At 41.8% G+C, this 26,072-nt stretch overlaps 1 protein-coding gene across 1 annotated transcript in view; it reads right to left on the reverse strand.

The window, feature by feature from the left end:
* The window catches only part of DOCK8 (dedicator of cytokinesis 8), a gene marked incomplete at its 5' end in the record, with an annotated part of 68,564 nt that overhangs the window by 14,458 nt on the left and 28,034 nt on the right, over nucleotides 1-26,072 (reverse strand). Inside the window, 14 exons of the mRNA XM_014546322.1 lie at nucleotides 1,909-1,998; nucleotides 3,416-3,550; nucleotides 4,010-4,141; nucleotides 5,905-6,048; nucleotides 10,756-10,948; nucleotides 12,275-12,375; nucleotides 13,297-13,455; nucleotides 14,494-14,646; nucleotides 15,866-16,000; nucleotides 17,270-17,366; nucleotides 21,209-21,296; nucleotides 22,281-22,410; nucleotides 22,786-22,968; nucleotides 24,793-24,938. Coding sequence (XP_014401808.1) covers nucleotides 1,909-1,998; nucleotides 3,416-3,550; nucleotides 4,010-4,141; nucleotides 5,905-6,048; nucleotides 10,756-10,948; nucleotides 12,275-12,375; nucleotides 13,297-13,455; nucleotides 14,494-14,646; nucleotides 15,866-16,000; nucleotides 17,270-17,366; nucleotides 21,209-21,296; nucleotides 22,281-22,410; nucleotides 22,786-22,968; nucleotides 24,793-24,938 — 1,886 coding nt within the window. The remainder of the gene's footprint in view (nucleotides 1-1,908; nucleotides 1,999-3,415; nucleotides 3,551-4,009; nucleotides 4,142-5,904; nucleotides 6,049-10,755; nucleotides 10,949-12,274; nucleotides 12,376-13,296; nucleotides 13,456-14,493; nucleotides 14,647-15,865; nucleotides 16,001-17,269; nucleotides 17,367-21,208; nucleotides 21,297-22,280; nucleotides 22,411-22,785; nucleotides 22,969-24,792; nucleotides 24,939-26,072) is intronic.

Consider the following 26,072-nt stretch of genomic DNA (forward strand, 5'->3'; position numbering starts at 1 on the left):
GAAGAGCACCTTGTGTCAGGGGTGTCACCAGTGACTCTCCAGAGCATGTGCTGTGCACAGATCATTGTGGGCACACGGCCAATTCCCACTTTCAAAGACCTCAAACATTTCTGTCTGAAGCTTAGCTAAGGTCTGACCAGTTAATGCTTCAAACCTAGACTAGGGGATGTGTCTAAAATGAGCAAGTCTTCTGAAATATGCAGAAAAACAAAGTATTACGTTTGGCCCATTCCTCCCTACTTGCATCATCTTCTTAATATCCTGGAGGACAGTACTGGGAGAAGAGTATGGACTCTTCATCGTGTAGCCCTGCCAGATTGCAACTGCTCCTCTGTCCCCAACCCTTAATAATTCCTTGACCTTGCATTATTTCCAACAGTTTAGAACGCTCTCTCATGAACATATGTCTATGGGCTGGGCAGGAGGCATCCTTCTGTGGTGTAATCTTATATAATAAAAGTCCAATATGCAAATAGACCGAATGGCAGAACAACCAGTGGATCGACCGGTCGTTGTGATGCTGACTGACTACCAGGGGGAAGACGCTTAATGCAGGAACTGCCCCCAGCTCACAGGCCCCAGGCCAGCCAGGGTGGGTGCCAGCGGGGGCCTCCCCCGATTGTCCCACCGGTCGCCCCACAGATCGGCCCTGATTTCCGGCCTGGCCTAGGGACCCTACCTGTGCATGAATTTTGTGCACCGGGCCTCTAGTAAAGAATATATCTGATCTTTGCGTTTCTAGGCACAGTGTCGGTATAGTACTTTTCAGAGTTTTGTGCCATTCTAGTGAATTATCTAATCTGAGGGGTGAACAGGAATGTCCAGGTTTGTAGCCATCTGGATAGAAGTGTGGGTAGCTCAGGGGCCCTACTTGAGGCTGGTGTCTCAAGTGAGAGCAGTCCTATGGAGGACTGAGCCTGTCACTGGTGGTGTGTGATGCGAACTCCTGTGGTGAGTGTCCGAGTGTACTGTAGTCCACCTAGTTAGGGGTGAGACAGGACACACCCTCACATGAGAAGTGAGGAAACTGAACGCCAAGCCCTTTGCATCATACCCCAACAGCACATTCGCCTGCACTTGCCTGGAAGGACTACCTGCAGCCTGAAAAAGTTGTCAGTGAGAAGGTTGCATCATTTTTTTAAATCCTTACCTGAGGACATGTTTATTGATTTTAGAAATGAGAAGGGAGAGAGAAGGGGGGGGTGAGGGGGAAGAGAAAAGAAGGGAAGAAAGGAGGGAAGGAGGGAGGGAAGATAGAGAGGGGGTGAGGGAGGGAGGGAGGGACAGAGACAGAGAAACATCAATGTGAGAGAGAAATATTGATTGGGTGACTCCCGTACATGCCCAGACCAGAAATCGAACCTGCAACCCATGTATGTGACCTGACCGGGAATCCAACCTGCAACCTTTTGGTATCCAGGATGATGCTCCAACCAACTGAGCCATCCAGCCAGAACGGGTGCACCTTTTTAACATGTTTTAAATTGAGGGTTTTATTAAGAGTGTGGTTTTGAGGATGAAGGGCTCTGAGTTTGAGTACTGGCTTCGGCACTTGAGTGACCATGGAGAGTTGCTTAACCGTTTCACACTTCAGTTCTCTTGCCTGTACAATAGGAATAACTACACCTATTTCAAAGGGTCATCGGAGAATGCAATGATGTATGTAAAGGGCCTAATGCAGTCCCAGGTACAGAGCTGGTGTTTAATAAGCAGTAGCTTTTATTATGATTCCTACCTTTGAGTATGGTTTCTTTAAGAGCTAAACAAATAGCAGTTGAACCCTAGACAGAAAGAGTTGGCTGCACTGAAATGACTTGAAGAGCCCACCAGAGGAGGTCATTTTATGTTCTTGGGGTAGAGCAAAGGGAATCAGAGCCTGGTGGCTATTTTTTGCAAACATCCCCATACCTTGTTAGGATCCAGCTTGGTTTTGTCTACAGGAGCAGAGTCTTTTATCACTTCCACAGATTCTGCACCAAAGCATTGACTATAAAATCCCTAGGTAAGAGAAACCGACAGATTAGAAAGGTTATTTTAATGTAATGCAAGTCTTCATCTCTCAGAAGTAGAATAAGGTTGGAACAAGTGTAAGGGACAACTTGCTTACTGATCACTGAAAGTCCCTCTGATCTAATGAGGCAAGTTCAGCCTTTCCTGAGACAAAAGTAAAAACATAAGGAAGTGCAGCATTGCAAACCGATACATGCTTCCGTACAGTATGCATGCTTCACCTCAAATGCAACCAGCGCCATCACATTTCCTGAAGCAGCTCCAGGGGTATGACACTATTCACTTCTTGCCTGTTGTACCCTAGGAACTTGGAGGTCACTAGCCTTTCCATAATGTGACAAACCACAGCGCACAAGAAGACCAACTATATACCTCTAGCCCTAAGTTGGGGAAACATTAAGAAGCCAAGTATCCTGGGGTCAATTGCTAGTTCTCCTCATGAGCTCAATGACTTTGGGTAAGTTACCTAACTACTCTGGGCCATTGCTTCTTTGAGCCATGTAAGGATTAAAGTCCCTTGTCTTAGTTGGCATGAGTAGATAGTATGAGAAGAAACTTGGCAACAAAGGTGTTTTAAGTTTTATAGTCATAGTGGGACCTAAATGCAAAGCAATAGCGAGGAGTGAATCTCTGGTTAATTGCTGTCAGCATTTCAGGGGACCCCAGTTATTCACCCTGAGAGGGTTTTGTTTTGGGGGCACTCCTTGACTTTCCTCCTAAGTTCTTGGTGCTTAGCTCTTTAAATGTTTGCTTCCTTTTTCCCCCTCACTTTTCTTTATGTTGTTTCCCTTTTTCTTCAGCCTTTCCTCCAGGAACATGCTGCTCCCTTCTGCTACATGCTGGAACATATGTAGTACCAGCAGGTTGAACTTGGGGCTGCCAGCCCATGGGTTGTGATACTGACTCTTATTTTCCTTGGATCAGCAGGAAGAGTTCATTATGCCACAGTCCATGTGTGGCTACTGTGAGCATCCCTGTGTCAGAAGTGGGATGTGTTGTCCAGGGATACCAAAAGGATGGCCATAGCATTTTCAAAGGGTAATTCAGTCATTTGGCCGGATTACTTCAAAGTCAAGGTAATAATCTTCAATCTGAAAATCTCTTACTAAAATTTGGCAAGGGTTACAAGAAAGTACATGACTTTGAGTTTTGGATAGTCTGGAAAATAAATATTCACCCTATAAATTTACAAACATTGACAAGCATACACAGAATCTTAGGAGAAAACTATCCAAATCTTGCTTTACCTCATGATCTCACCTAATACCTTCATATTATATATGCAATGTGGGAAAATGTATATAGATATCAAAGATAAATCCATGACTGTCTTTTTTCATAATGACCAACTCTAACTTTTTTGGTAAAGTATTCAAGGCCATGCACACAGAGTCACTTTTCTTACCTCTAGTCTATGAGAGATCTCAGGAAGCTTGGTAATTGCAGGCTCTTTGTAAACAAATTCTTGCTCATCCAAATCCCCAAATTTGGATCCATAGAAACCAACTCGGAAGTAGGTTCCAAACATTCTCTTATGACCCTAATGAGCAAAATAAGAAAACCTCTCCTAAGTTTTGTACTTCAAGAGGATTCATTGCATTGCCAAGGATGGGAGTCTTTCACTGTTGTGTTATAAAGCAGTTTGTTTCTATGGAAAGTATAAACAGAAATCATGCCTTAAAAATTTTAATGTTTATGAAATGAATTTTGGAAATAATAACAAAAGAAATCCCATGAAAAATTTCTAGGACTTCTTTTAAGTGAATCTAAAAGATTCTCACATTGCCGGCTTGTGAAGTAATTTGAGCAGCCTTCTTTCATACTCTGAATTGGGGTCAGTGCTCTTGTTTGTTCCCAGCCCTTTTCTGTTTGGAAGGTGAGAACTAGAGTCATGATGTGCTCAAGGTAGATCACTCCCTAGAGAGGAAGGAGGGCTAAGCATCTCTAGGTCAGGGTCACCTGCTGCCAGGTAACTGTGTTGGCCAGGATCCCCAGCTACCTTGCTAATGATGCTGTCAAAGGCCTTCTGCAGCTTGTCATGAGTGCAGGTCAGCTTCCGGAAGTCTCGATGCGCTTCCAGGATGGGGATGACCAGTTTGTAGACCTCATTCACTGTCTCATACAATCCTCCCTTGGAAAGAGAAGAAAATCAAAGAGAGTTTAATCCTTGGAAACTTAAGAAGAGAAACCAGAGTTCATTATGTACTGGAGAATTATTTTTCTTTGTTTTTCTTAATCCTCATCTGAGGATATTTTTTCCATTGATTTTTAGAGAAAGTAGAAGGGAGGGAGGGGGGAGGGAGACAGAAACATTGATGTGAGAGGGACACATCGATTGGTTGCCTCCTGCATGTGCCCCTACTGGGACAGGGTTGGAGCCTGCAACTCAGGTACGTGCCCTTGACCCGGAATTGAACCCATGACCCTTTGGTGCGTGGGCCAATGCTCTAACCACTGAGTGACACCTGCCAGTGCTGGAGAATGGGTTTACTATGGGCACCAGGATATTTTACAGAGCAGAAGTGATGTCTGAGCATCTTTGGGATGGCTATATAGCACTCAAACTGAACTAGACACATGCTAAATAGTTCTTTACGCTGATGTTAAGCAAGGAAAGGGGTTTTCACTGAAAAAAGAAAAAAGAACAGGAGATTTGGAGCAGAAAATAAGAGCAATTTAGGAAGGCAGATTTAGCATACTTAAATGTCACCAGGGGCCCCCTCATGACCAGATGTTCAATGTATGCCTGAAAGGAGTTAGTAGGATTCTAATAGTTTATTTTCTTAAATTCCAGAAAAAATAGGAGTACATTGGACTTTTTTTCTGAATCCTGAAAAAGAAGTCAGGAAAAAAGAAAGAAGAATATAGTTAAAACAGTAATTAAAACACATAGAAGTTGTTGGTTGGAAACTTGGAATTGAAAAGTAGAAAAGAAAAAAACGTAAGTATGAAATAAAAATTAATCACCTAGATATAGTGGAGTATTAAATATTTATGGAAGAGGGAGATTATTACAATGAAAATGGACAAGAGACTTTCTCCCCTGCCCTGAATCTCAGTGACTTAATCCAGAGAGACTTTCAACTGGTAGGACACAAGAATTTTTAAAACGTGCAGTACATGACTATCTGGTCAGAGGCACTGACCTCTTTTTCCTTAGATTGTCAAATTAAAAAAAATGACAACAGGCACCACAACAACATCTCTCTGGTGTGACTTCTGGTGTAAATGAATCAGAATTATATTTTTTGTCAGATCAGCAAAAAATATATTTTTTGGTGTGCTGCAGAATTTTAGTAATTAGTTTATGTGGCATGAGATGAAAAAGGTTGAAAATCGCTGACTTAATCTACATATATTTTCTTTTTTAGGAATGTTTAGACCCAGATTAGGTCAATGAGGGGAGCCGTAGTGGTTTCCGCTCCCACATTCTGCGAGCTGGACCTGGCCGTGAAGATCCTGAGGGCGACTCAGTTAGTTATTAGGAAGGAAGACGCTGCCTATTTATTCCTTCCCTCTCCATATTCATTCTCCTCTCTGAGAGGGAAGATGAGGCAGGGAGAACATGCCTCATCATTTATTGTGCAGCCCTGGGCAAGCCATTTCACCTCTCTGTGGCTTCGCTTCCAGCCCTATTAAAAGGAAATAATGCTGTGAAACTGCTGCCCAGCCAATGAGCATGCGGTGAAAGCAGACTGTTGCAGTGGTGAAAGGCTTTCTCACCTCCCTGGAGAGCTGGTGCAATTTGCAGCCATCAAAGTCGTCCTGGCCACCCCTTGTCCTGCACACCCCTGCATTTGTCCTCACAAAGTGGGACTGGCTTGGCCATTAAGGCCACATTCACAGCACCCGGAATTCAACCCAGCGTGAGGCCAGGCTCCCGTGTGCACTCACCGTGCTGAACAGCTCGGCCGCCTGCTCCAGGAGGCCCACCAGGCCGCTCTCGGTGAAGTAGCGGCCTGAGCACACGCCATCCTCATCCGGCGACAGGGTATCTTCAGAGACTGCAGATTCCTCCAGCACATTGGAAGAAATATTCTGAAAGAAATGAAAGTATAAGCTTGGAGAACAGGGAAACCCTGCTAACAAAAGGCACCACGGGGACCCCAAATGGCGCGATGAGAGCCACACTCAAAGATCTGCAGCAAGCCTGTGATTGTCCCGTGCAGGCCTGTGATTCCCCCGGGAAGAGGCCCTGGTGATTCATCATTCTGAGAGAACATATGAGCAACAGGCCTTCAAAACTCACAATTTTCTTTTTTTTTAATAACCATTAGGAGCTATAGGAAGGATACCTTCCTCAATATAACAACAGTTGAACAACATTTAGGGAAATAACCATAAGGGACATCCAGCTGGGGTCATGGTTTTTAAAAGGCAAAGACCAAATAACAGGTGACCAGACTTCTCGTTTCACTAGCTGAGTGAACTCTTACTTTTTGGGGTGTTTTTCTGAACGTTGCTCCTCCTGACTTGACTTTCAGATGAAGAACCACAATGTTATATGACAGTAGCAAATTAGAATGTCTTCTCTATGGAAAATTTTATGGTAATGTAGCAGTTATCTTTTTTACCCCAAACATTTTGTTACTTTCTACATGCCTTTCCTTTACTTAAACTGTAGAGTTTGAAGTCTCTGGCAAAGAATGCAGTGGCCGAGGCCAGGTCTAGGGTGAACCCCCGAGAAACGCAGGGCGGCACTTACTCTCGGGACGGTGGAAGTGCTAACCCTGAAATTGCTTGACCCTGAGAGTACTTCCTTAAATCTCTGCCTTACTGCCTCAAATGCCTCTTCCCAGCTCTGGACCTGAGAGGTCAAGAGTCATTTTCTTCAACCTGTCTCCCAGCTGTGGAAGAAATGCATATGGAGCATGGAAGAAATGGGAAATCTTTCTAGCTTAAGGAATTGCAAACAGCATACATGCCCCTTCCTATTCCTGCACTCATGGCAGGCATAACTAATCAATCATAGCACTCTTTCCTCTGAAGCTTAGATATAGTCTCAAAAGTCTTCTCAGCATAGTACTCTAGTCAGCCACTTCCAATGGATCAGAGTTGGCTTTTGGAGTAATATATGTCTGCCTCCTGGCTTGGCTAGCAGGATCAAGTGAATCTACCTTAGCAATCTAGGAAAAGAGAGTTGTTACGGTCCTACGTCTTCACCTCCAATATTGTAATGCGGTTTTAGGAATATAGGAGGCTTTCAGAATCTTTTGTAGCCAATCTTTCTTCCAAACCTGGTCTATTATGATGTTTCTGGATTGGAGATAACAGAAGGTCCAAAAGATTCATTTGAAAGAATCTAATAACCCCCAAAGCAAATACTATTAGAACTGTATGCAATTTCCTACATGCAGAGGAACAGATTTGAAGTTATATAGCTTTATTAGCTGTAGTCATAGGAAAAAGATTCTGGGCAGACTTTCCTGGCTTCAGAATTAGGAGGTAACAGTAACAGCAGTATCTGAGACTGCATCTGTATCCACACTTGTGGAGTAAATATTGTACTCTGGGGCATAGCATTTCAATGATCTCAGTTTTGTAGAATTCAGTGGTCTCAAAGTTATTTCTCTTTCACAGATTTATTTATCTCTAGTTTACAATTCTTTTCCAAAAATTCAATTTAATCTTTTTTTTATTGTCTAAAGTTTTACATGTGTCCCCCCCAGCCATTCCCACCCCGAGCAAGCCTCCACCGCCCCAGTGTCTGTGTCCATTGGTTATGCTAATATGCATGCATACAAGTCCTTTGGTTGATCTCTAACCGCCCCCACCTCCCCCCAAATTCAATTTTATTGGAGCATAACAAGGTTGAAAACTAAAACACAAAGCATCTAAGAACTCAACACTGAACATCTGTTGTTAATGCTGCCAGAATTCCTTAGTCCTTCTACACAGTAAAGCCTCCTGGAGAACCATCCATAACTTCAGGTGTGGACCTCAACTCTGGCCCAGCCAATTCCACTTCTCATTCCATTCCTCTGGCCATTCTGATTGGTTCAGGCAGGAGAACACGACCCTGTCAGAACCAATAAGATGCACTGAGGCTTTCTCAGCAACTGCTAGGAATGAGGCATCTGTCTATTCTCCTGGACTTGAACCTGGGAAGATGTAAGCCTAAGTGTTTCTCAATGAGTGTGGGAAGCCTGTGAAGAATGAAGGTGACATAACAGAAAGCAGAGACAGGAAATGGTTTTGACACTGAGTTCTGATGACATTGTTTGGGTCCTTAGGTTCAGTTTGGCAGGTACTACTCCCTCATGCTAGCTGATAAATTCCATTTTTTTTCCTTCTGTCACTGTGGGTTAGGTGTTCCATCCCCTGCAAGCATGTATTTCCAAATGGATGTGGTATGTCTCATTTGAGAGAAAATTGGCTCAAAAGCATCAACATAATTTGGCTTCTCTTCTGTAGCTGAGAACACCTAATTCACCACGTTCTGTGTATCATGAAGACCTCGCACTTCCCAGTTCCTTCTGCCCTCCCCTTTGCCTTCCTTGTTCTTCTGAGTTTTTCCTTTACCTCCAGGCTGGGTCACATTATAAACATTCATAGCAACTTTATTATTGCATTAACTATAATTATAAGTAAGTAAGGAATGAAATAGTTATATGATGTCACTTTCCCTGGTGAGAATGTAAAGTTCATGGGGACAAAACAGGTGCTTAATAAATATCATCTAAATGAATGAATGAATGGATAAAGAATATAAAAAAATACAGCTATATGCACCCCTCAATGTAGGAACAATGTGAAGTTTCCTGTTGGTTCTAGAATAACTATTCTATCTCACCTTGGCCTTACTTATTATAAGCAAATCAACCAAATTCTTGGTGAAATTAAAATGGTAAGGATTACCAATTATCAAAGTGATAAATATAAAATAGAATAACTGAGAAAAAGTATAAAATAATAATAGTTCAGCTAATGAAACAAGAAAAGAGGACAATATAATTCAAAACTAAGTGATAGATCTAAAGATTTCGGGGCACTGAAAGTTTATCACTTATTATTATTTACCCTTGATAATAACAAGTGGCCAAAATAAATTGGATGAAAGAAGTAGATACATCTAAAATGATTTTTATAACTTTCTTTACTTTTCTGTGATTCAAAAACCTAATGTGATTTTTTATGGGATGAGAATTAAATGTTTGGCTTTTATAACAAGTATTTCTTTTTTTAAAATATATTTTATTGATTTTTTACAGAGAAGAAGGGAGAGGGATAGAGAGCCAGAAACATCGATGGGATGAGAATTAAATGTTTGGCTGTTATAACAAGTATTTCTGAATTGAGAATATAATTTATTTGCAGAGAATGAAAAAATAGAATATTTCTGTTATTGAAGACCATAAGAAAAGAGGAGTTACTAATATGAGGCAATACCCAGCTTAGCAGGTGGACAGTATTCTAGGAAACAGAAACCCCTGGCTCCACCAGCAACAGACTCAGTGACTTATTTTCTCTGCCTGTGAAAGCTACTCTCAATTGCCCCCCTGCAATAACAAGTATTTCTGAATTGAGAATATAATTTACTTGCAGAGAATGAAAAAAAGAGAATATTTCTGTTATTGAAGACCATAAGAAAAGAGGAGTTACTAATATGAGGCAATACCCAGCTTAGCAGGTGGACAGTATTCTAGGAAACAGAAACCCCTGGCTCCACCAGCAACAGACTCAGTGACTTATTTTCTCTGCCTGTGAAAGCTACTCTCAATTGCCCCCTTTCTGGTTCACATGGCCTCACAAAATTACATTGAAAAACAATAATGAGAACAAAGTCTTTTATAAAACCAATCATGTAAGTTCAAACAAGAATAATGCAAACACTTGTAAATGACTTTGTGAGTCTGGCTTGCAAAGGGCTCAATTACTGTACTTGTTATATTGTTCATGGTTTTAGGGTTGGTCATTCTTACAGATTATGTTTCTTAAAAGAAAAGTACTCATAACACTTTTGTTTCCTCTAAATACTGTGTTAAACCATTTAGCAAAAGCAGTCCCAGTGGCCTCTTAGCATCCTAGCCTGAACCAATTTTCAGCCTGGCAGACAAGCTCCCTTTTCTGACTATGGGCAATATTCAGCCTATCATGAGAAAATATTAATTCAGCCCCCCTTTTCCCTTATCATGTCAATTTGGTTCTTCCTTGATTTTTGGGTTAGGGAGTGGAATACTACAGAGTTGGGGAGTGTAATCCAAGGAATGGGCCATGAGGGAAATCGTTTCTACAATGTTTGGAAAATTCTCTCATGGTTGTCAGTATACTGTGCCAACTATGAGTCTTTGAGAAAGCGTTTAAATAACCTTAGAAAAAATGCTCTCTCAATTTCTTTATCTGTCTGCCTGCTTCACTGGTTGGTGGGGAGGTCAAATGAAGTCACGGATGTGAAAGTGTTTGGTAATGTCTAAAGTGCCTCTGCACTTATTGTAATCAATAATTTAATAAACCAAACAAACCAAGATGGCACAGCAATGAGAAGAGGCAAATAGAATACACTAAAGCAGGTTTTTCAGCTTTGGCACTATTGATATTTGGAGCAAGATACTTGTTTGTGGGGGGAGCTGTCCTAAGCATTGTAGCGTGTTTAGCAGCATCCCTGCCTTATACCTATTAGATGCTAGTAGCACCTTTCCTCCTCTCCCCAACGGTAATATCAAAAAATGTCTCCAGACATTGTCAAATGCCCTCTGGACTGTTGAGAAGCACTACCCTGCAGGAAAAGCTGAACGTGCCCCATACCTGAAAGCTGACGCTGCCCACGGGCAGGTAGCTGTGGTCCTCTAGCATGCTCAGATATTCCGCCACCAAGGCAGCCGCGTGCACCAGGCACATGGCGGCCTCCGTGTAGCACTTCTTCTTGGAGTGTTTCTCTGCCATGTTCTGGAGCCAGGTCAGCCGCAGGTCGGGAGATGTCTGGTAACTCTTGGCAATTCTGAGGACAGAGTGAGAAAGTTTCAAAGACAACTGGTTAATGACACTGTTTTTCTACTGTGTGTGGCCACTTTTTTTTTTTCCCCCAAGAAATTCCCCTCCCAGAGTTTACCTACACATTCAGAATATGAGAGAAAAGGCCAACATTTATCAGTCCAGCTGTTTTCGCTCCATGTCTAAGGTGTTTTGGACCCCAAGGAACAGCATTTAATTAAAGCTTTATGGGAAAAAAGAGACCTGATAAAATGATATTTATGTTAATGGATCTCTAGCAGTTTCCTTCCTTTTCTTTCCTTTCTCACAAAAAACAGAAGACAAAAGTACTACCATTCTTTTTAAAAAATATATATTTTATTGATTTTCTACAGAGAGGAAGGAAGAGGGATAGAGAGCCAGAAACATCGATGAGAGAGAAACATTGATCAGCTGCCTCCTGCACACCCCGCACTGGGGATATGCCCGCAACCAAGGTACATGCCCTTGACCGGAATCGAACCCAGGACCCTTCAGTCCCCAGGCTGATGCTCTATCCACTGAGCCAAACCGGTCAGGGCAGTACTACCATTCTTATTTCAACATAGAAGAATGATTTTGTCTTTGTAAGTAGTTTCTCCTGAGGCAGTGCTGCAAAGCAAAATTTTAAGCTACAGAGTAAAATATGATTTTTTAAAATAAAACTGTACCTGTATGTCTGAATATAATAGTAAAAACACATAAGAAATAATTCATGTAACAGTTGATAGTTCTTTTCTCTCACTCTATACTAAGTGGAAGATAGTGTTATAAAATGGGCATCTTACTTTAAATTAGGGAGATCTTCCTGATAACTTGTACATGAATCAACTCTCTCTGAATAATTAATTTCTACCAGTTTCTATAAACAGTTTTGGATGTATCATCCAAAACAGTGTGCCCACATGGCCTGTGATAATAACATTAATAAGAATTCCACCGTGACAAACCTTAGACCAGTGGTTCTCAACCTTCCTAATGCTGCGACCCTTTAATACAGTTCCTCATGTTGTGGTGACCCCCAGCCATAAAATTATTTTCGTTGCTACTTCATAACTGTAATTTTGTTACTGTTATGAATCATAATGTAAATATCTGATATGCAGGATGTATTTTCATTGTTACAAATTGAACATAATTAAAGCATAGTGATTAATCACAAAAACAATTTATATATTCAATATGTGTTTTCCGATGGTCTTAGGCGACCCCTGTGAAAGGGTCGTTCGACCCCAAAGGGGTCTCGACCCACAGGTTGAGAACCGCTGCCTTAGACCCTCAAGTGACACCCTTTGATTTCATCAGAGAAGGTTACCTGTACATGAGATCCATAAGCATCTCAGGATCTTCCTGAAATTCCCTCATTTTCACTGTGTCATATAGGATGCTATTCAGATTGCAGAGAAGTTCCTCGACCTGCAAAAAAGTGTAGAAAAAGTAATCTTTGCTTTGTAGCCCAGGGTAACGAGTTAGAATTGCACTGAAAGTGCAAGGGCAGCAGGAACAGGCTTCTCTAGGAGAGGAGAGATTGCGAGTGGAGGGGAGTCTAGACTGGATCCTCTGTGGCCTTCACCTTTGCAGGTGAAAAAGAATTTAGTGTGAACTAGTTCCAGTTATTTGCAACCTGAAGAGTCCTAAAGTATAATCCAGAACATCAGGGCTGTTTATACCAAGTAGGAGACAACTTAGTACGTCAGCTTAGGTTCTACATTATATATCTATATATCTATATCTATATCTATATCTATATCTATATCTATATCTATATCTATCTATTATCTATCTATCTATCTATCTATCTATCTATCTATCTATCTATCTATCTATAACATACAGCAACACTGCCATTAATCAGCATGCTTTATTCCAGAAACTTCCTTAGCAGAGGAAGACAGACTGGCAACTGTGATCCTTAATGTTCATTACCCACAGTAAATGAGACTGAGGCTACCTGAGCACTTCATATATATATACATACATATCATATATAATAAAAGGTAAATTGTCCCCTCAACCTGGAGTTCGACCAGGGTGTTGGGCCAGCCCCCGCCCCCTGACCGGCCCCCCTCAACCCTGATGGGGCGGGCTGGCCGAACCCCACCTGTGCACGAATTTGTGCACTGGGCCTCTAGTATATATGTAATATGTAAAAAAACATTATATAACATTTATATATTACATATATAAGTATATAATGTATAACTACATACTTTATATATAATATATTGCAGTATATGTATATATGCATATACACACAGACATACACATATATATGAATTTATTATTATTGGCTGATCCCCAATTCATGCATGAGACAAGGCACTCTCTTCAGCCTACCTGGGTGGGGAAAAGAGTGGTCTGCATGGCTTTGTCCTCTTCTGCATAGGCCAAAATGGTCCTCAAGGATTTTCTCAGGTGCTCCTCATTAAAGTCTTGTGCTTTGCCCACCAAAGATGCCAGAGACATGGTTACCTGCATCTTTACTCTTGCAAAGTTCTGCATCAGTTAAAAGAAAAGATGGAACAGTAAGAGGCACTCAGCTAGTAGATCATTGAAGGCAGTAGAGCCAGACACCAATAACTCTCATCATTGAAACCATCATCTCCTTTCCTCTCAATAAAACGTGAGGTGTACTCTGCACAAGATTCATATTATTGTTTAAATGGCTTAAAAGGATGTTGCTCTGACATTAAATTTTCATGGAGGCCTGAGCAGCCCCGTTGCCAGGCTGGCAGGTTCCTGCAAAGTGGGTCACAGGATGTCTCCTTTCATGCCAAGATTCTTCTTCTTGGAACTTTATTTAAACTGCACAGAAGAACACGATCTCCAGGGCCAGGATTTCTGAGATTCTGGACTCTGGGTAGGCCGCCACTTTCTGTTTCTCCTTCCCTTCCAGGCCCATGGGGAAATATGACTATTCTAAGGGCCCCTGAGGAATGTTCTAATGGCTTTTAAACAGTTATGCCTAACATAGTCTGAGGATCCTGCCTTTCTTCCATGGGCCAATTTATCTTTTAATATCACTTGAGCATGCTCATGAACATGACCACAAATGTAAATTCCAAAAGAACATATCAATATCTAGACCAGCTAAAGCAAAAGTTGACTCTTTTGCAATAAAATAGCACCAAAGGCTGCTAAGCTTCAATGAAAACTCAGGTGTAGTTTCAAATTCTCTTCCACAGGTCATTATGGAACCAGTCAACCAGAATTTATAAATAAAACAAACTCTTTAGAATCTCTATTCTGCCTGTTGTATTTCCCCCCACACCCCCACCCCAGATGACAGCTTTGAATCTACATCTATTCATTCATTTTTTATTGAAACACCCACGTGGAAAACACTGCATTCATCTGTCTTGATGTTCATTTTTGGATGCAAATTTAAACAAAGGCTGCTCTCCCTCTGCATAGTCAATTGTTTTCTTTGCATAGGAAGAAGTAAATTGCAATCCTGCAAACATTTCCTTAACCAATGTTTTGCACTGACTTTCTCTATTGATTCTGGGTCACCCAGCTGGTCTGAGCTCTTACACTGATGGCTCCAAAACTGAATCTCATGAGGAGGTAGAGGGTGGCACAGGCTTGGCTCCGGGTGACGTCCATGCTGCTGCTGCAGTGATGCAGCACTCGCTGACACAGGTCCGCACACTGCTCCACCTCCTCCTCAAACAGCAAGTCGCCGAACTAGGAGAGACACAGGAGCTATTAGGCACTTTCATATGCTTTCTGGACTGGATGCTTGTTGAAATATGCAAATATCTGCTTGGACAAGCAAAAAGCCCGGAAGAGTTCATGCATTGCTCCATAAAGATAATGAGCTACTTGAGTCAGAAGATGAAATGAAATGATGGAGTTCAGATTTAATTATGAACCGTACCACAAGGAATAGGGCTGCGTAATTAATTGCATTGTTAGCCAGGTTGCATTCACTGGCAAAGTCACAACTCTGAAGGGATGATCCTGACTTACTGGGTTCCCTAAAAATTACTGGTGACTAAGAAAGAGAAAATGACCCTGCTAGGGAGAGCAGAGTTTCACTTTCTAAATGGAAAAGATCCCATGTGGAAGGCACCAACTGAGATTCCCAGTAAGCGGGAGAACGCCAACTGCCTTAGACCATCTTAAGGAACATCTATAGTCTTCAGGCTGCGAGAAAGAGAAATTTATTTCTAAACTTTCTGTTATTTTTTAAAATTATTGTTTAAAGTATTACATGTGTCTTCTTTTCCCCCATTGACCTCTCCCCGGCTGAAACTTTCTGTTGTTTTATGGCATGACATTTTGAAAGGCTGGCTGAAACTTTCTGTTTGTTTTTTTTAAAATATATTTTATTGATTTTTTACAGAGAGGAAGGGAGAGAGATAGAGAGTTAGAAACATTGATGAGAGAGAAACATCGATCAGCTGCCTCCTGCACATCTCCCACTGGGGATGTGCCCGCAACCCAGGTACATGCCCTTGACCGGAATCGAACCTGGGACCCTTCAGTCTGCAGGCCGACGCTCCATCTACTGAGCCAAACCGGTTTCGGCAACTTTCTGTTGTTTTATGGCATGACATTTTGAAAGGCTTACTGCTGGGTGTCACACACAGGACTTCAATCCCAGTCAGAGGCACTATTAAAGAAAAGGGGTGAAAGGCAATGTTGCTTAATGGACTTTTCCTCTGATGTCTCCAGTGAGTGGCCATTCCATATTTCTACAGTTCAGCCCACGTTTCAAGTTTGAGAGCCCGTTTTTTTCCTCGCCATGGTGCATCTGCTTTCTTCCTGGGGAGACTTAAGACCTTGACCACAGCGTCACTTAGGACGCTGTGGGGTTTGTGCACCTGAAGGGAGAAGTCTGACGCTAGACGAGAATCTTAACTCTTAATTAGGAGTAAGAAAACAAGCATTCTGCGTTTACCTTGGCAATGAGAGCACGGAGTGTTGCAAAGCAGTGAGTCAGGTAGGTGGTGCTCTGATCACAGCTCAGAGAATTCACCAGAACCCTTAGAACACCTCCCAGCAGGCTGTCTTTGCAGTCCAGAGCCGAGCTTGCCTGGGGGAACAGAACAGCATCACTGAATCCCTGAGTTGTGAACTGAGGGGTAAAGACACAAGTAGATGCTTCTGACAATCAGCACTGGGATCTGAAGTTCCGTTCCTCTTGATCTAAGAGCTTATGGGTTTGGTAAAGCACCACACATATCATCTAAATAACTATCCCCAAACTCCCCGTTGATTTGGGGTTTATATCTGGGTTGTTAAACTAAGTTATAATCCTGGGCAATAGCTTTTGTAATGTTCTTTCTTTGTATATAAGGTACAGCCTTCCTTTGAGCTTCAAAACACAGTTGTGGGCTTCCCAGTACAATAGGGGCTGAAGGAACTTGTTTATCAGCTACAGTAAGATCAAAACCACCAAAGATAATGACAAGTTTCAGCTTTCTTTGAAAATTGCAAATACATTGTGAGGACTGGCGTTAAGTATATAGCACTCAAAGTTGTGTTATGTAAGGATATAATCAATGTGATGCCAAGCACTTAAGTTATCAAAGATGCCATATACTTTTTATTTTTGTACAATGATTGCCTTGATTTTAGACAACTTAAGAGTTGGATATTTAAAGTGCCACTGTATTTCAACAAGTTTTCTTCTCCTGGCCTCCAAAAGGCAATACTAGTTCTATTCTAATGACTTCTCACTGGAAACATGTCAGGACTCATTTTTCAGGTTAACTAAAAACCCACTGTCACCTAGAATCTTGGTAATTTGGGGAAACATTCACTTAGAAGATGAAGTGAGTGTGATGAATTGTATTACTGTTCACAGTGATGCTACACTTTTCTACAGCAGAAACGGCAAGTTTATGGCACAAATAAATTACTTTCCAATTTGTATGCAAAACAGACACACTCTTTTTTACATCTAACCCAGTCATAATCTTAGCTTCTCTACCAGATATCAATAACTCAAGTGGATCTGACCCACCAAAAAACACCCCTAGCTACCATCCTTATTCTGGATACTGGATGATAAGCCCAGCATTCACATTATAAATTTGATACATTCCGGCTGATTTAACTACAAGGGTCAGCTTATAAAGCATCTAACTCCTCCAGGTGAACAGCAAGTTCAAAGAAGCCTGAAGAATTTTCGTTATCTCTGGAATTTGTAAGTCGGACACTATTGTAAACTGCCTAACTTCATTTTTTCAAAAAAGGCATTTAGGGATCATGTTTATTTCTCTTACAAGTTTCTATAAAGAATTCTTTATTAAATTTCAGTATGTTCATGCTGAATAGAGCAAGTGTTTGTTGTCCTCACCTGGATAATGTTTTCCTGCATGTCCAGGATGATTAAATTTGCTTCTGTCGCTAGATTGCCACTGATCAAGGCTTCTTGATCTAACTCTGCCTTTGTTCTAAGAAATAAAAAAGAGGTCAAATTCGAGCACATGTCAAACCTGGCTGTATCGCAGCGATAGCAATCTATGCAACAAGGCATAAAGACATCTTCTGAAGAGTCGGGTTGGAGTGAATACAGAGCAATGGCAACACGGGTAACGAAGGAGTGCAGGATGCCTTTTGTGGTTGGTGTCTGGTTAAAAAGGTTTTCTAGGTGGAGTCTCCAGGCCATCCTCATCCCCATTATTATAAGTAATGATGGCAATTACAGAAATAACAAGATGGGTAGAAAGGCAATTATTGGTTGCTACTAGCAATGAGGCTAGCCAATCAGACTGCTGCATAAGGCCTTGGGGGCCATTCCTACATTTCATGCAGAATAACCATCTCCAGATCTGAGCCAAGGGCAGCCTCTGCAAGGAACTGGAGGGAGTGAGGAGACTGGGTGTGATGTGAATTTGGCAACGATGCTGCTGGATTAGGAAAGGGGTCAGGGAAGAGGCTGTCTCTTGACCTCCCTGAGACTGCCTTGGGGTTGCATAGTCAAGTGCGGGCCTTTAGTCCTTTTCCAATGGGAAGCAGGATTGGATTCCTGTGGGGCGGAACATCCAGATGTTCGTTACTGGTTATTATCCATGAGGGCAGTGGTTCTCAACCTTGGCTGCACATTAGAATCACCTGGGAATCTTTTTAAAATCCCGATTTCTGGGCCTCATCTCGGAGGATTTTAAAAAGATTCCCAGGTGATTCTAATGTGCAGCCAAGGTTGAGAACCACTGCACTAGGGAATGGGAGATTGCCTGGTGCTCCTTCTCTGCTAGGTTTCATTTAAAGGACTCCGAGCATTGTACGCATTAGTTCATCCATTTTCATAAAATCCAAGTGAAGTTGGGAAAGGAGATTTTGCCTCATCTAAATTTAGTTGCCAGGAAAGGGAAGTGTAAAGAATGGATTTTCCCAAGGTGTCCCAGGGGCCAAAATGTTAGCACAGGGGTGGGGGGTGGGGAGGCGGGTCATGATGTGAGCCCAAAAGTCTTGCCCTGGATCCCCAGCTGCTCATGAGTCCCCATCATTCAATAGGGGCAGCGCCGTTGTTCACATGCCATCAGGCCTCAGAATAAATATTTTCCTTGTTTTTCACATTTAGGAGAGGCTCTTTGGTCCCAAGCTGCCCTACGCTGTTTTGTTTTTCTCATTCTCTGAGTGATAATATTTGTGTAAAATAAGTGAAATAGAAACACCACTTTTTACAAATTTACTCACAGGTTTAGATTTAGAGCAACGCTATCCAACAGAAACATAACGGGGACCACATATGTCATTTTCTACTCTGCAGTAGCCACACACAAAAAAAGCAAGGTGAAATTAATTATAATATATTTTGTTTAACTCAATATGTCAAATAATATTGTCAATGTATAATCACTAGAAATATTACTGATGAGATAGTTTACATCTTTTTGTACTGTCTTCAAAATCTAATATCAAGTTTACTAATGAGATATTTTACATTATTTTACTTGTACCGAATCTTCAAAATCTGGTACTTTTCCCTTACACTGCTACTGTGGCTACTATATTGGACCTGCAGGTCTAGAGTATCCTAGTCCCTCTTCCCTAATTTTTTATTGTGGTAAAATACACATAACATAAAATTTATCATCTTAACCATTTTTAAGTGTACTGTTTGGTGGTATTAAGTACATTCATATTGCTATGCAACCATCACCACCACAAATCTGTTTGTTTTTTTTAAAGCCTATTAACTATTCCTTTAAAATGGTGTTTCTCAAATTTGACTGCACAATAGAATCACCTGGGAGTTTTACCAAATACTTATTTCTGGGCCCCACCACTGTAGATTCCGAATTAATTGGCCGTGGGTACATCTGGGCACTGGAAGCTTTAAAAGCTCCCTGGTGGTTCCAACATACAGCCCTGGCTGAAAATCACTGCTCTAAAAGGAACAGAGCCAAATAACTGAAAAGGGATCTGAAAGAAAATGGTGCAAGACACCACTATTCATAATTACAAAAAGTTTTCCAAAAAAGTTTTCTAAATCGAGCTGCTCAATTTTACTATGGTTTCTTAAAAGAAAAGAAAAAAAGATACCACCTCAATCTGCAGAGGTGAGTCGTTAGCTCTGACAGTGAGCAAGCAGCCCACCAGGGAGCTCAGGGCTGAGAACCGACCTAGAGAAAATTGGAGGGCCCTGCATGGAAAGGCTCCATATGGTGTTGTTTCTACAAGCAAAAGGGAAAGTTTCCCAAAACATCGATTTACACAGCCCAAGCAAAACATGCCTCATTAAGCTCTTCTTTTAATTGCATACAGATGTCTTAACCACCTGTGCAGTCTGTATTGCATGCATGTTTAAAAAACTATTTTTTGGTTTGTTCATTGCCTGACCTAGAACTTAGGGACTCTGAGAACCAAATATCTTATAAACCAGTTCAGGGGACACAGAGCAAGAATAAAAATCCTAGAACAAATAGATGTTATTAATAAGACCAAATAACTGGGCTTTCCAAGTAACATCTATAATAAAAATGTGTTCAATGTTTTAAAATAAATTAGGTCCCCAAAAGTCCTATAAGTGGACCAGAATGATGCATTCCTGTGGCAACAATAAAGCTAGTAACTTATATTTGCTTACAAAATAACCTTGCTACTCAAGTCTGCCCCACCCTCCACTCCCTTATGTTGGGGGCTTCACACATCATGGGGTTACCCTTCCTAGGCCTTGTCAAGTGAGGGGTGTCTTTAGCTGTGCAATGTTTTGCTGAGTGAACCCTGGGGTTCATTGGGCTACCTGCTGCTAAGAGGAACAGCAGACATGTGCTATATATTCAACATATTTACTTTAATGTCCTCATATATCCAGATTATTATTGCAATCCAAGCAGGATTTTTCTTCTTTCATTACTTTGTATTTTTTTTCGATAATATACACCATAATACATCCATTGTAGGAAATACAGCAAAGCATAAAGAAGAAAACATCAATTATTTCTAAAAGAAATACCACTGTTAATATTTTGATAAATTTCCCCCCCTCAGATGTGTCTCATGTGGTTGAATATTGACTCATGAACCAAGAGGTCACTGGTTTGATTCCTGGTCAGTGCACATGCCCTGGTTGCGGGCTCGATCCCCAGAAGGGGGCATGCAGGAGGCAGCTGATTGATGATGTTTCTCTCTCATCAATGTTTCTATCTCTCTATCCCTATCCCTTCCTCTCTCTCTAAAAATCAGTAAAAACATATTTAAAAATATTTTGATAATTTTTTTCCAATATTTCAAAAATGTATTTACTACATGTAATTAGAGATTTAAGATTCTACTCTAAAATCAAGTGTCTATCCTTCTTTTGTTTACTGAACTATATCATAAGCATTTCCTGTGTCATTAAAATGATTTCAAAACATTTTAATGCCAACCTAATATTTCCCTATTCTTGAGCATTTAGAGTGTTTCTCATTAAAAAATAAATTTATGTAATGCTGATATAAATATCCCTGAATAGACATTTTTGTGCACATTTCTGGAGAGGAAATATAAATTGAAATTATGTGGTCTTGGGTACCTTGTGCTATCCCCATCAGCAGCTGTTGTTAAGCTATCTGAGATTGCTAAATAGTTGTTTTCTTTAAATGCTTATCAATGTGATAAATGTTTAAGAGCTGGAAATCATAACTCCTTATACCTTTGATTATACCGAGTCCCTGGATGAACTGAATTTACACAGATCATAATGATTTATTTTCTTACCCTTGGAAGGATGTAGTAATACAAGTAGCCTGGGAAAAACAGTTTGGAACTTTAGGTAAAAGTAGCACAAAGTTGCTGAGTGACTCACTTATCTAGCTTCTCATTAGCTTGCCGCCAATTTGTCTGCTCCTTCTTCCATCTCAAATTTTCATTTAGGCATGAAAATCGGTCATTCCCTAGGAGTTAAGAAATGCATGATAGGAATGTGATTAGCCCGAAACCCTCCAAGATAACCAGAAGTTCTGTAACAAGGTCAACTAAGAGCACTCAGCGCCGCTTCTCGGTTAGAGTCCATGCTGAATGCTGGTAGGAGACAAAGGCCATGTTCATGTCTGGGCTGGCTTGCTCTTTGATTGACAAGCTAGAGCTATAGTAGAACCCCTGCCTTTCTGGAGTGTCGGTGAGCATGTTTCCAGGAACACAGGTTTCCAGTGAAACTCTAGGTCTTCTCACTAAGTTATTGAAAGGACAGGGTGGGTGTCAAATGAAGGTAATCAATCACACATGTAAATGCTGAGCTCCCTTCAAGTTCCTGACCACTGTGTCCTGTTGCATCGTCGCATCGGGTGAGCTGTTGCTCTGTTTTACTTTGAGCTCAGTAAAGCAGACGGAGGCTACCGGAGCACTTCGCTCTATTCTACAGCGATGAGCTCAGCCACTTTGAGATCATTCCTGGTATTGTGGGGTCTCTGGAGGACTAGGACACTCGGAGGCCCCTGAGAGGATTTGTTCCATTCTAACAGTGGCCTGAGTGACTTGGGGAGATGATCTTGAAACCAGAACTACCCCGTGTATTGACCACACTCCGAGGACACAAGTCAAACATTCCGTGGAGAGGCTTCAGCCTTGAGAGAGACACCATGTGTCTCATACGATGACTCACATTCTTGAAGGTGATCTTTTACCACAGACACGTTTTAGGCTGAAGATGCCATTTGGGGACATTTCTGGGGTTCCTGTGATCGCAGGAAAGCAACGTTCCCTCGAGAGACACAGGGCTGACATGACACACATCAGGCACAGAATCCCAGAACCTGCTTGTCTTTACTATCATAGTGTCTTACTAAAGTGATGGTGTCTACTCATGGAGGGAGGGCATTCCTCCCATAAAGGGTGCAGAAGTCTCTGACAGAAAACAGGGAAGGGCGGATCCAACGCACCTGGGACCCGGCGCCGCATCATCTCCCCTCTGGCCCCTTCTCCGCGGAGCAAAGCCTCTTCCAGCCTGGCCTTGACATCCCTCGACTTCTGCAGGACTTGGGTACTGACTTTGTCAGAACTCGGCTTTCCCTGGACAGGACAGAGGAAGAAGGACGTTTCGTTTGGTGAGATCTCTGTCTACGGGGACACTCTTCACAACAGAACACTCCGAGGTGAGGTCGGCCAGTACGGACATGTGCTCTACAGAGACACTGTTCTGGGGGATCCCATGGCTGAAAGCCTGTTAACAGGAATGGAGTTCTCTCTGCAGAAGGCAAGGGCCCTTTCCCTGAGGAATTACCATATCCAGATAGGTGTTGCATATGCAAATAGGTTATGGATTTTAATACAGAAATAAGAAAAAGTACTGATGCCTCCATTGCCCAAACAAAGGGGAACAGTGACAAGACAGGATGGATCTTGAGAGATGAGAACTAGTTTAAAACAGAGCCACCCCACACCTACCTTGTACTCAAAACACGAGACACAGATGAAAAGGAGATCTAAAATCCTGCTGAGCTGCATGGAGGGCAGGTCAGCAATCCACTTCCTAATGAGGCTCTGGTCTGCATTTTTCATGATCCAGAGGAAGCAGATCATGAGGTTTCGGGTTGTGTCGGCATTCAGCACGTTGTACTGCTTGTAGGGCTGGAAGCAGGCAGATGGGGAGACAAATGCAGAGGAAGAAGTTAAGCAGCAGAAACACTGAAAGTCTTAAGGGACATTAATCTCTTAGAACACAGTAACTGTACTTCTAACTTGGCTGGGGTCTGTCTCCAGGAACTCGGCCTTTCACTGCCAGGTTCATCGGCCAACAGGCTCACCTGGGGCTGTATCTGAGCCAGGCTTTTAGCCACATAACTTTGGGCACTCTCTGTCTCAGGAGCATTGTGGTCTGGTGGTCTGCCCTGGACCTTGACCACCCTTCCCCCAATCTCAGTGATAACAAGGGACTCCCATGCTAAGATATCCAAGTATTTCTCCTTCAATCTGGACACTAGGCAACTTAAAGCAGTCTTACAGCAGAGAACTAAAGCATAATATGCTCAACCAATTAATCAAATCCATAATTTAGTGGAGTCCTCTGTAATGTGACTTTAACCACAATTTATGTTTTTCTGGGTAAGGGTGTGGGAACTCAGGCTACTTGCTTGAGTATACAGGCCATAAGAGTTCATTTTAGAGTGCTGAGCATACTTTCTGTTACTCATCAGATCAACAGAGAGAACAATATGTGGCTGCACCCTTGGTTCATGTGATGTAGCTAATATCCAATGGACTGTAGTGGTGAATTTTCAATGAGCTATTTGTAAGTAACGGAAGGAAAGGTTGGTTTTGGATGGGAATGATAGGGTTTATGAAGTTACTTTAACCTTAGTTTTTTTGAGTACAGTGAAAAGAAGACATGAAGTCTTTAGATATAACCTCACAGGGAATAACTTCTAATAGATGAGCTTTGGGCATTTGAACTTTTGCCCTTAGATCAAATAACAATGTAAAAGGCATACACCACCTCAAGCATCTCACTTTGCTAAGATGGCTTTTAGAAAGGTGGAGGAGGTCATAAAACACAATATTTATCAAACTGTAGGATGAGTAATGTCAACTCTCAAATGTCTATTCTCTTTCTTATCTCCGTCCTCCAAACCTCATGGAGGTTTACTGGAGATGGGGGTGGGGGTGGGGAGGGGAAATGTGAGATTAAAAATGCTGGAGGGACGAGAAGAAAGTCATCTAGCATGGATGACTTAGGTCTCAATACCGCCTTTCCAGGAGAGAACCTAGTTGAGTCCTTTACAGATACACTCTACTCTGAAATGAAATGCTCAGTTCCATTAGCAGGATGATAGAGAGTCGACTTGACATAGGGGCATTCAGAGCTCATCAAGAAACAGAGAGGGATCACACCTCCATGAGTCAGAGGTTTTATTCCAGGTAGAGCCCCTCTTTAGACCCAAGTTTGTGCATAGGGACTGAGCCAGATAACTGCTTAGGCTCTCCAGGGACCTAGAAAAGCTGAAGTCTTCTGCTTAATAAGCACTCTATCAAGCGACCTTCAATCTTTTTTCGGAGGCAGACACAGTATGAATAATAAATATACAGAATAAACATAGCTCAAGCCTCCCACTGAGAGAGCCTTGGTTTGATCCTCTGCAATAATCTCATGTTTCCCAAGTTTCACATCTTTCCTGATTTTCTGAGCCTTGATCTTGGTACCATGGAGACGGTCTGAACTGGACTTGTGATTCTCTTGCTGTTGCCAGCACCCTGTCTGACTGTGTGTAGCCTCATCTGCACCATTTCCCTCCACAGCTGCCAGCCTCACAGTGACTCGTTCCAGCATCGAGCAAAGAGGCAGAAATCTCACTGCCTACTCTATGGAGGGTTCTGGCAGGTGAATATAAGAATGAACCCATCAGAAGATGGGAAAAGACTCAAAACAAAAACAAACTAGAGAAATGTGCAACATACCAAGGAAGACAGCATGGGTCCATTTGTCTTCAAATTAAAGTGATTCCCAGCTATGGCCAGGGCCACATTCTGGTTAATTCCACTGGTCCCATCTTGTTCTTCATCCGAACCACTGGCGCGGTTTTTTCCACTACGGGCATCTGCAGCTGCAAGTCAAACATTATTGGTCTTATCAATGCAATCGTGCTCCTGCATATTTACCCAAAGGAGTTGAAAAAATGTCCACATCAAAACCTGCATGTAGGTGTTTTAGCAGCTTCATTAATAATTACCCAAACCTGAAAGCAGCCAAGATGTCCTTCAGTAGGTGAATGGATGAAAAAACTGGTACATCCATACAATGGAAAATTATTCAGTGCTAAAAAGAAATGAGCTAGCAAGCCATGAAAATATATGAAGGAACCTTAAATGCATATTGTTAAGGGAATGAAGCTGATTTATAAAGGCTACATACTATCTGATTCTAACTATATGACATTGTGAAAAAGGCAAAACTATAGAGACAGTAAAAAGTTCAATGGTTGTCAGGGATTGGGGGAAGGGAGGGATGAATAGGCAGAGTACAGAGGAGTTTTAGGGCAGAGAAACTACTTATAATACTATAGTGATGAATACATATTACACATTTATCCAAACCCTTAGAATGTGCAACACCAAGAGGGAACCCCAATGTGAACTATGAACTTTAGGTGATAATGATGTGTTGATGTAGTTCACCAATTGTAAGATATGTACCATTCTAGTGGGGGATGCTGCTAATGGGGAGGCTATGTATGTGTCGGGGCAGAAGGTATATGGGAAATCTCTATACCCGTCTCTCAATTGTGCTGTAAACTGAAAACTGCTCTAATAATGTGTCTTAAAAAAATCTTTGGTACAATAGCTAAGATTTGGAAACAGCCTAAGTGCCCATCAGCAGATAAGTGGATTAAAAACTATGGTACATCTACACAATGGAATACTACGCTGCTATAAAAAAGGAAGAACTTTTACCATTCGCAACAGCATAGATGGAACTGGAGAGCATTATGCTAAGCGAAATAAGCCAGTCAGAGAAAGATAGATATCACATGATCTCACTCATTTGTAGAATACAATGAACAGCAGAAACTGATGAACAAAAATAGATCCAGAGACACAGAAGCATTGAACAGACTGTCAAACCTCAGAGGGAAGGCAGGGGAGGGTAAGAGGGGGGTCACTTGTATGCATCCATATAAGCATAACCAATGGACACAGATAGTGGCGGGGGGGGGAGGGGATGTGCTGGGGGGGGGGGG

This window comes from Myotis brandtii, unplaced genomic scaffold (genome assembly GCF_000412655.1).
Source record: "Myotis brandtii unplaced genomic scaffold, ASM41265v1 scaffold44, whole genome shotgun sequence".
Taxonomy (NCBI): Eukaryota; Metazoa; Chordata; class Mammalia; order Chiroptera; family Vespertilionidae; genus Myotis; species Myotis brandtii.